At 38.4% G+C, this 11,523-nt stretch overlaps 1 protein-coding gene across 1 annotated transcript in view; it reads left to right on the top strand.

Moving 5' to 3' along the window:
* The window catches only part of LOC125636981 (chondroitin sulfate proteoglycan 4-like), a 66,543-nt gene that overhangs the window by 32,765 nt on the left and 22,255 nt on the right, over nucleotides 1-11,523 (top strand). Inside the window, exons 4-6 of the mRNA XM_048850934.2 lie at nucleotides 989-1,459; nucleotides 3,144-3,320; nucleotides 9,917-10,115. Of these exons, the coding sequence (XP_048706891.2) occupies nucleotides 989-1,459; nucleotides 3,144-3,320; nucleotides 9,917-10,115 (847 nt within the window). The remainder of the gene's footprint in view (nucleotides 1-988; nucleotides 1,460-3,143; nucleotides 3,321-9,916; nucleotides 10,116-11,523) is intronic.

Below are 11,523 nucleotides of genomic sequence, written 5' to 3'. Positions count from 1 at the left end.
TCTTTATTCCTGTTTCCCAGGCATAGCAAGCCCTTTTAATGCCTCAGTTCCACAAAACTGTCACCTTTAACCTAACTAATTTAAATTATTGCTAGATATTAATTTTGGAGAGTAACTCCAATTATGGTGTCCGCACTTGAGAATCTGCTGGCATCAGTGCAGAAAGGGCTATAGACTTCAGGTAGCCCAGCACTCTGACACTAGCATGCCTCCCATCACTAGAAAGGAGAAAAAATCTATCTGTTAAAATAAGACAGAGACCATAGGCTTTGATTCCCTGAGTACTGATACTTGAGAAAATTAAGCTGCAGAGACACTGTGATTATCAACACTGCAAGAAAACCAGGTAGTTTTAAATACATTTATCAGTGTATTTGTATTTGTTTCATGGCAGGTGAACCAATAACAAATATTGGGGAAAAAAACTTAAATTGTATCCAAAGTATTTGCTTATTTACAAAGGGTCTGTCAGTTTACACAAGCTGAGGATACGGCTTGGAGTTTTAAAAGCATCAGTTCAGAAGCATTAGCTTTGGCCTATTCTGGTTAATATTTTTCTCTGCACCTATTGGGATCATTTTCACCATTAAAGTAACTACCACAAGGAGGCTCATGTTGTACATTATTGTGCTGATTGTGAAATCATCATTCCAAGCAGCATTCCACAGTTCTTAGATAATTAACTCATGATGTTTTTTGTTTTTGTTTTTTCAGTTGAGAGATCTTATGGGATATGTTTTGGGTTTTGAAACACTTTCTCATGCAGTATTACCTAACATGCATCTACTTAATATAATACTGGAAATGCATTGTGCTAGGCATTTGCAGATATAATGTTTATAAATAGAGAATTCCAGCCAAACCGGTGGATAAATAATCCATGATTTACTGTCCCAGTGAGAACAGAAGTGAGAAATTCAGAATAGAATTAAAGAAGAAATTGTCTTGTTTTTACTTGAATGACTTTTTGTGTATGTATAATTTTAAGGTTGTGCATGAAAACAGTTCTCCATCAGAGATAGTATTCACATTAAGGGCTCCTCCAGTGCATGGATACATTCGGAAGTTTGCATCAGAAGAAGGTTACCTTGGTGCAGAACAAAAGCCAGTTTTGACCTTTACCCAGCAAGATATTGATGATGGCAACATTCAGTATGTGCAGACAGTTTCTGACCAGCTGCAAGACCATTTTTCGTTGGATGTGACCAATGGCATCCGAGTGGTCAGTGGAATAGAAATCTCTGTAGATGTCATCCCAAAGCTGATTCCATTAGAAGTGCAGAACTTTACAGTAATAGAAGGTGGTTCTAAAGCTCTGGTGGAAGACTATCTAAAAATTTCTGATCAGCATTTCACAGGACTCAGTTGTGAATTTATTTTAGTTGAGCCACCAAAGAATGGGCACGTTGGAAACTTTCGCTTTCCTGGAGTGAAGTTAACCAAATTTACCAAAAAACAGGTAATCTGACTGTGGTAAGCTTGATCTAAATGTCAGTTCTTTTTTTGTTTGAGTATTTTTAAATTGCTGATTATTGTATGTATTGCAGTCACACCGGCAGGTCAGGTGTGCTAGGCACTATACAAACTCAATAAAGGGCAGTCCTTTACCTGAGGAGATTACTGTCTAAGACAAGATGAAATGGAGAAGGGAGAATGAGGGAAACAATGACAGGTACACATATGTTTTTATATGCCTGCAGCTACAAGATACAAATAAGATATGTCACAATTCCCTAATAGGCCCTATTTAACCATTACTAGTTGGCAGTTTCCTGCAAAAGTCATGGTAGAAGTAGCAGGGTTGAGGGGGAGGACATTGTTTTCCAGTCGAGTTCTGAGTGAATGTCAAACTAGTGGCAAGGAAGAAACCTTGGATGTGCTTAGTGGGGAAGTGAACAAATATCAGTGTTGTTGGAGCAGAGAAAGTGGAGTCTCCATGATAAGATACAAGTGCTAATAAGTTTTGTGTAGCCTTAAAGGGCTATGAAAAAGGTGAGAAAGCCAGTGAGGGTCTCAAAATCATCTATTTTTAAGGCCAGAACAAACCATTATGATGTTCTAGTCTGATCTCCTGCATAACAGTGAGCACATTATTTCATCAAGTAATTCCTACATCAAACCCGTACTTGTGGTTGAGCTAGAGCATGTTTTTAAGAAAGACATCCAATTTTTATTTAAAGACTTCAAGTGATGGAGACTCCACCCAGTCCCTTGGCATGGGGCAGGAGCAGGGGTTATGGCAAGATGTTTTGTGATTCACCAGCTTCAAATAATAATTGTTTGATGCAAAATAACATACTGAAGGTTTGCAAAGTATTTTCCCCTTTCAAAAATCTACACCAGAGTTATGGGTGTTTGATGCACATAAAAAGATATATATTGCTTAATATGCTTATTTGAAAATAAAGATCTACATTATGTATTATTTTGATATGTCATATTCCAGTGGGATAACTCCTGCCCAGACATGAATATGTATGATTTTATACTACTTTTCAGACTTCCGAATATGGGAAATTGTCTTAAATGGCATAGGATGTAATAAGTCAACAATTCAAAATGAGTAGAAGCCTGACAGGTATCTTATACTGCCAACATAGTTGAGGGTTACTTTACATCTGAATGAAAACTCTCTAATTTGAAGGTTTCAATATTTAACTTGTTTCAAAATGCATAAACTGAAATGTGTTAACCTTTGACAAATGTTAATGAATATGAGATTTTTAATTTTTATGGCCCAAAAACAGAAATTTGACTTTCAACTGCAGATAGTGATGTCTTAAGTCATTTTGCCTCTTCTAAATAAAAATGAAACACTTAACTGATTTTCAAAAATGAACCCTCTTAACTGTGCTTTAGCTATTTTTATATGAGTTCTTTGGGATTTATTGGTTTGTCTCTGACCTTCTGATACAGTTGCATACATGCCTTTCTATATCTGAGGTTGTTTCAGAATAACCAAATGCTCATGTGCAATCTGATATGCTAGAGATAGAAGAGTGTGCATCAGAGGGAGAAGTTTGGGATCGTGAAGGCTGAAAGAGAATTATTGCAGAGCTGGAATGGTTGAATGCTTTTTGTTTAAAATTTCAGAAACAGTTTTTGTTTTAATTTCTTTAATTTTCAGTCCATTTATTTTTCAGGTAGAGCAAGAATTAATCTACTATATTCATGATGGTAGTGAGGGGCTGACTGACAATTTTACTGTCATAGCAAATAACACAGAACTGTGGAAACAAAGTTTGCCCCAAACTATATTTGTGACTGTTACGTCGGTAAATGATGAAGCTCCTGTTATAAGTACAAACAAAATACTTAGGGTAAGTTCTGCATACTTTCGTCTTTATAATTTTAAAATCTTCATTTTTAGCTTGACATTATTTTATAGGACAATAATAACACAGAGACTAGAGATAGATATGTGTAAACCTGGAAATATATGTTATGTACTAGAAGCCAGTTGTGATGCTTAGATACCATGGTGATAGGCTCTGAAGATAGATTGGATACTGTGACAATTGTTTATACATATGGGATCAGATCCTGGCTCTTGCTAAGTTTGCGTTGTGCTGTCCTGGTAGTGCAAAGCAGACCTTAAACACACCTAAGAGTCTGGCTGATGATTACTTCTGTCTAAGAGGAATCCCTGAGTGGCGTAGGGCCTTATAGCTGGATCTGGGCCACTGCCTCCTCTTGGCCTTGACATGGGACACATGGCGGTGAAGGGTGTATGGATGGAGCACTGCTGTGTTTTAACATTCCCTGGCAGGAGTAATGGCAACTTGGATGCAGTTACTAAGCAGCGTAAGTCAGAGCAGTCTTGAGGCATTGGCCTTTGGCAGGCTTCAGGATTGAGGGACCATAAAGGCGGCTTCAGATTATTTTTGCACCATCCCTCGGATTCTGTGCCTAGCACCTCTGAGCTATTCCTGAGGATCAGGCCCACTGAGAGTAATTCTGCTCTTTGTTGTATCTCTGCAGCTCCCACTGAAGTCAGTGGAGACAGCATAGGTGTAAGAGAACAGAATTTCACCCACTTACTATGCTTTAGGGAATTGACTAAGTATCTGACATTTCTGATAGGAGATATGAGTTTCCCTCAGAAAATGTATGCAGATTTTTTTAAAAGTCCTAATAAAAATAATAATATTGTATTATATAATGTCCAAAATAGAACCACTCCTCACAGTTTTCAGAGTAGCAGCCATGTTAGTCTGTATTCGCAAAAAGAAAAGGAGTACTTGTGGCACCTTAGAGACTAACAAATTTATTTGAGCATAAGCTTTCGTGAGCTACAACTCACTTCATCGGATGCATTCAGTGGAAAATACAGTGGGGAGATTTATATACATGGAGAACATGAAACAATGCGTGTTACCATACACACTGTGTGTAACGAGAGTGATCACTTAAGGTGAGCTGTTACCAGCTCCTCACAGTATTACTAGAGAGACTGGAGCTACTACTCTCTATTACTGTAGGTTTGTTGGGTGTAGCTGTTAATTATGAATTAAAGATAATATTCTGAAACACCCAAAGCCTGCTTACTTTGTATAGTTCCCAAAGAACTTGTGGAATTGAAGATTGTAGAATTGGTCTATTTTTTTCTCCTAGTAACCGTAGATAGCATTTAACTAACCATTCTATCTTGTAAAGAATAAAGGATGGTTTCTTCTCATCCCTATTTCACATTGGTGTGGCTCGATTCGCTTCAGTGGTATAATTCCAGATTTACATAAATGTGAGAGGATTATTATCTATATTACAACTGTGCCTGCAGGCCGGAGCCCCCTTGTCCTAGACACTATAAAAACATAGGAGACAGTCCTGCCCTGAAGAGTAGATGACTGGTGACTAAAACAAACATACATGGGTGGGGGGTAGGAGTACAGATAATAAAATGATATTGAACATCTTGAAAAATGGTGGTCACGGCATATCAGCTGTCTAACAGTACATGAGCTGCAAGTATATTGTAGGCATCACACCAGAGAAGAGTTTTTTAAAGGAGGGATTTGAAGGAGGATAATGTTATATAGTATAGCACAGTGCAATTTACAAATTATAACATTTAAAACAAGTTTGCATTTAATCCTGAGTATGAATGGTATTTGAGTGTTGTGTAGACAGATTGAGTACTGTAGAGATTACAGTATTTTAGCATCATCCATAAACCTTTTCACAGAAGAAAAAAAGAGAAAATATAATAATTTATACTAATCAGTTTTAGCAATGTTATGCTTCACAGTGATGGCCTTTACCCACTGTGGGCATCCATCCACACTACAGTGCACCATGATATTAGGCTTTTACACCAGGCTGAGTCCTGACAATTTGGCAATTTTCTCGAAGAAGGCATCAAGTATTACACAGTAAACTCCCGCAGGGGAGGATAATTACCCACTGGTGGGGTTCTTCAGACGTCAACACAGCAGGTATTAACTGTAATCTAGTAATACACCCAGGGGAAAGGTGTCCACCAAGACTACTTCTTGATTTCTCTTTCCTTGTGTATAATTGCTTTGAAGAACTATCCTTTGACAGAATTGAGACCCAGCAGCACAGCACACTGATTTTTTTTTTAAATGATTGTTAAGACCAGACTTCATAGGAACACATGAAGTTGATTGGCAGACCCAAAATGTACCTTTATTTTAAAATATAAATAAATAACACAACTTTTCAATCTAATCCTGAAATAGGTCAGTCATCCAGAACATAGATAAAATGCTATCTACTCAATTGGGCAGTCTGCCTACACCAAACCCATGGTTCTTGTATTCATGACTGTGGTTTTGCTTGTCACGCTTGACCCTTTACTGTGCTTACATACCCTGTTCTTAATATAGAACTATTGTGTTTCTGATAGTTCTGTGCACACTATACAAAGCTGGAGAATCTGATTTATTCCAACCAATCACTTTAAACCAAGATGAATGCCTAAAATAGATGGGGGAAAAGTGGATTATAAAGATTTTTCTTGAACTGACAGCCTGGCTCAGTGCTGACTATTATCATCAGCTGGGAGTTCCAAGGCAGTGCTTACCTAGGGTGAAACTTGCTAAATTCGAGGTTCCAGCCGGGCTGTGCTTGCTCATCTGGGAATCTTGTATTGCTAGCTGTTGAATTTTAACCTGCTTGTAGTAATCTATGTATTTTTAAATACAATAGCCCTGGCTTAATTTATACCTTTTTAGAGATAAGAAGTAAATGTACAAACTTGAATGAAAATTCCCTGAAAACCACTTTGTTGACCTTGTTGCAAGACCTTGTTTAGAGGATAACCTTTCTTGCAAGAAACTTTTGCATTTCAAGCAATAGATTTGGTCATGTTGCCTACTACAGAATAAGGTCCTGATCCTGCAAACACTAGTTCATGTTATAACTTTACACACTGTTTACTCCTCACAGTGCATAAAGCTAAGCACATGAGCAAGCTTGCAAGATTGGGGTGTAACAAAGCTCTTAAAAGAACAGCTAAATCAGTAACAAAGCAGAACAAAAATGTTAAAAGTATCAGATCCCTTTATGGGCATCCATTAGCAACGGAGGGCCCCTATGGAAGTTAGTATTATGCTCTTGGTGGTCTCCAGATGGATATTGAAGTTACATTTTAGTCTTGTTATGGGACTTTTTGCCAAACACAACAAACTGTCAAACTTACTCAAATGTAAAGTGATTCCTTCTACTCCAATTCCCTCACTTTTGAGGCCTCCTCAACATTCCCTCTTTAAACCACAGTGTTTATGATTGGTATCAGGGTGGTGAACAAAGCAGGGTTTTTTTCTTCCCTTAGTGTTTGTGTGTGGGTGATGTTTTGTTTTTAAAGGGAAGAGGGCTATTGGATTTTCCTTTTTTTGAACTTCTGTATCATTCTGCAATATTTGCATGAACATAACAGATTTGAAAAGTTTTATTAATACGAGAATCGATAGTCTTTAATTTCACTCTGTAACTTAAAACCATAAGTATTCTAAACAATTACAAGGGAACTGCCAGGACTTTTAGTCCAGTTGAACAATCAGAAAGAGAAACCCTGTCAGAGAATAGCAAACAGATGAGAGCTCTGATTCAGAAAAGCTCACAAATATGGGCTTAAGTTTGTCCCTATTCATGACAGCTCTTGAGTACATGGTAAACATTAAGCACACATTTGAAACCCATTCACTTCATTGTGTCTTAAACAGAAACTTTTAAAGTTAAGCATGTTTTAAGCAGCATTTTTGCAAAAATCAGGGGGATTCAGGTTAGAGAAAATAAAAATCCTTACTCTGCTTGTCCCGTTTATCTATGCATTTAAGTAAGATTTAGTAGTAGTAAGGTGTGGCTGTACTGCAATGTAGCCACAAGGTGGCTATATTTTCATATATGTGGAATTTTTCTTTAAAAAAATCTAACAGTTATTATCCTTCTTGTTAATTAATTCTGCTTAACAAGGTATCTCTATAAGCAGAACACTGGATTAGGTCACTGGAGTATTTTTCATTTCTCAGCAAGCAAGGTCATGAACCTTCCTGCCACTGTAGTAGTGGAATGTGTTAGGCAAATGCTGAATTAGTGACATCTCGGAAGTTCTGCATACTTTTTTTATTCTGTTCTTAAGGAAACCTTGATCTCCACCCTGTGTGATGCAAATAAGTCACTTGTAAAGTATTTGCAGTATTTCAAGTGTTTTGCCTCGTTACATTCCATTTCATCTCATGGATCTCCTTTCATTCCTCATGTATCACATTATACAGCAAACGGAGAATCTTAACACAGTGTGCACACAAAAAAGGCATTGTGTGTAAGCGTGCTGGGGAGGCATGGAATAAACAATATCTTTATAGCTAAAAAGCCCTATTATTTCTTAAGTTGGAATGAGGAAAATTCATGCGGAGGTTTAGCATTGGAGTTACACATGGCTACACCTTTGCATGCTCTTTTGTAAATATTCTCCCTAGTGTTTTACCATTTATATGCAATGTATTATATTTTTCTATGTACAGGATGATGTGATATAAAGGTATTACTGGCAAGAGTTTGGGGTGGTTACAGATCATCAAACAAGTGGCAATAAAACCTTTACATAGTGGGAATTATTAAAAAGTCAGCATTTATCATCAGTTATCATGTATCTTTAAAGATACATCTTTGTTTTCAAAGATTAGCCCATAAAAAAAAAAAATTACAAAAGCTCATGTTTCCTGAAGAAAAAATGCTTAGTTGTTGGGATCAGGAAGAAATCTCCTATCTTTGTTTTTAGGAGAAGTGAAATAACTTTTGTCAAGGATATTTTTTTCCTCATTAAACTACTAACATAACCTTACCATCAAATAGCTATTGATAATGAATTAAAGAGCAGGAATTGGGCAGAGGCAAGAAAAGCCAATGGAATCAAATGCAATATGATATTATTAATACACTAAAAGTCAGAGAGGTACATTATGGTATCTGTTCTGCACCTTAAGTAGAACTGTTGATTATCAAAGATTTTATATTATAAATCAGGGATTGGCAACCTTTGGCCCGTGGCCCACCAGGGAAAGCCACTGGCAGGCTGGGCCGGTTTGTTTACTTACAGCGTCTGCAGGTTTGGCTGATTGCAGCTCCCACTGGCTGCGGTTCACTGCTCCAGGCCAATGGGGGCTGTGGGAAGCGTCGTGGGCTGAGGGATGTGTTGGACGCCGCTTCCTGCAGCCCCCATTGGCCTGGAGCGGCAAACCGCGGTCAGTGGGAGCTGCAATCGGCCAAACCTGCAGATGCAGCAGGTAAACAAACCGTCCCGGCCTGCCAACGGCTTTCCCTGGTGGGCCACGGGCCAAAGGTTGCCGATCCTTGCTATAAATCAACTCTTCATGGGATGAGCTGGTGTGCATGTGTTGAATATCTATGGACTTGATTTTAGTTTATAATAGATATGTCCTATCCCGGGCTCTAGGCACCTTAACCCATAATTAAAAATGCAAACAGATCAAAAGTAAAGCCAACAGTTGCTCTTTTCTTTCAAACCAGAAAATAACCGCCCAAAATTAAATGAAGCCCACACAATGCTCCCCTCCTGGGACATCAGTACTTACAGTGCTCGTCTGCCTGTAAACCTGAGTAAACCCAGGGCCTTATCATTGCCCTGAAGACACAGAGACACGTGTCATGTTTGCACTAGAATTGCTAGAATTAAAGTAGTGGGTTTTATGCTGTGTTCATAAACTCTAGTTTGTCTCAGTTTAGGCCTTGGTTCAAAGTGCTGAGCAACTGTCAGAAGTGTTGAGTGCCTTCATCTCCCATGCAGTCAGTACCTCCAAGAGTTACCAGTCCTTTACAGGATTGAGCCCTTGGTGCATATTGTGAGTAGGTGGGAGTTGAAAGAAAATATTTAGTTTAAAAAAAAGTGTTGCCTTTTTATTAGTAGTTGTATTGTATTTTAATCTGTTGTCTTTCTTATGGCCCAAATTTGTGACATATCTAGTGCCATTTACTGCACTGGAAGTTGAGGGCGCTGAGTGTTTTGCCGACGGGGAAGAACATGGCTCTAACACTCCATGAAATAAACTGCTGCATTTGTCAGAATACAGACACTGTCAGACATTTGCACTTTCCTCTGAAATACTGATTTATGCAGGAGTTGGTTGATGGACAGGTCTGGAGGGATCTTCCTGGGTCATCAAGTCCAGTTCCCTGCTGCCGCAGGTAACCACGTTATCTAATCCTGTTCATAAACAAGATTATATAACATATCAAGCTGCATTTTAAAACTGGTTAGGTTGTTTGTTGGTGTCGCTCGATACCTTGAAGTTTTAAATAATTTCAGAATGTTAAACACTACAGTCAATGATAAGAAACCATACTGGATTACAGGGTTACCTGTTTTAGCAACATGAGATACAGTGAATCAATCCAATCTATGTAATTTTTTCTTCTGTTTTTGTTTTTTAAGGTTTGGGTGGGCTCAGTTACGGAAATAACAGTTGATGACCTCTGTGCAGAAGATAAAGACTCCTCAGCATCAGAGCTAGTGTACTCTATTACTCAACCTAGCAATGGCCACTTGGCTCTTAAGTCTTCTCCAAACAAAAGCATCCTTAATTTTACCCAGACTCATATAATGGAAGGACAGCTGGTGTTTGTACACAATGGTAGGTAGTTCTAAAACTACCATGTGGGAATATTTTGTTATGTAATCCTATGGGGATATTCACAGATGTAATCCCATGGAGATATTCTTGTAACATGATGTAATTTTAGAAGTACTAATTAAGTGATGTATAATCTCACAAGCCAAACAGGGAAGGGTTCAGGTCGTTACCTGAGTAGATAACTTCCAGCAAACACCTAGGTGTTGTAGGAAGAGTATTGATAATTCAGTAGATTTATTGATTGATTTATTTGTATTACCATAGCACCTAGCAGCCTTAGTCATGGATCAGGACCCCATTGTCCTACATGCTGTACGAACACAGAACAAAAACCAGTCCTGTCTCCAAAGAGCTTACAAATTTAAGTATAAGACAAGAGACAACAGCTGGATACAGGCAGACCGTCAGGGATACAAGGAAACAGTGACACAGTATTGGTCAGCACGATAGGCATTGGTCTCAGCACAGCAGCAGCCAAGCCGCTCTCAAGCTTTCTGTAGGCCTCACAGCAAGGGAGAGTTTTAAGAAGGGGTTTGAAGGTACATAATGAGCTAGTTTTGAGGATGTTAGGGGAAGCTTCTTCCAAATGTGAAAGGTGGCATGGGTGAAAGCATGAAGATGCCTGTTAGAAAATTTAACAAGTGACCAATGGAGGCTGACATCATGGGCTGATTGGAGGTGGGAGTCGACATATCAATATTGAATGAGAGATGATATGTCAGATGGAGATAGATTGTGAAGGGCCTTGAAAGTGAAGTCAAGTTTGATGGAGATAGAGAAGAGCCAGTGAAGGAATGCAAGGAGAGGGGTGATATGGTCAAAGTGACAGGCTAGGAAAATGATCTAAGTAGCAGCATTCTGAATGGATATGAGCAGGAAAAGATTTCATTTGTTAAGGCCACAGAAAAGGATGTTGCAGTAATTGAGATGTGAGATGGGAGCCTGATGAGAGTTTTAGCTGTGTGGAGGGATAGGAAAGGCTGTATCTTAGTATACGGTATTTTTCCTTCTGTGTCAGTACTGAACTGATGCCTGCATTTTGTGTTAGGGAACACTGTGATGCTGAAGATGCCATCTTTCAAATGAGATGTAAAACTGAGTTTCTGACCATTTGTTGTTAGGGTTCTCAAGGGACTTTTTGTAAGGGAAGTATTCTTAACTCTAGTGTTTCAGCTAGATGTCAGCTTCTATATTTACCTACCTTAATTTCTTCTGCAGTTTCAACTGGATATAGCATTCTTTAGGTGTATAGTATTCCTTAATGCCTCTTCTAAACTCTTGTGTATGGTTGCTGTGTGCTGTTTGTCAGTTGCTGCATTTCACCCAGAGGTGGCTGCATTTCTGTAGTGGGTGAAATGATTTTTCTGTATTGTTCATATTTCAGTGTGTATTATAAGAAAGATTATAA

This window comes from Caretta caretta, chromosome 5, assembly GCF_965140235.1.
Source record: "Caretta caretta isolate rCarCar2 chromosome 5, rCarCar1.hap1, whole genome shotgun sequence".
In the NCBI taxonomy this organism is placed as follows: Eukaryota; Metazoa; Chordata; order Testudines; family Cheloniidae; genus Caretta; species Caretta caretta.
The sequence above is the reverse complement of the archived record's forward strand: the minus strand, read 5'-3'. Positions and strand labels throughout refer to the sequence as shown.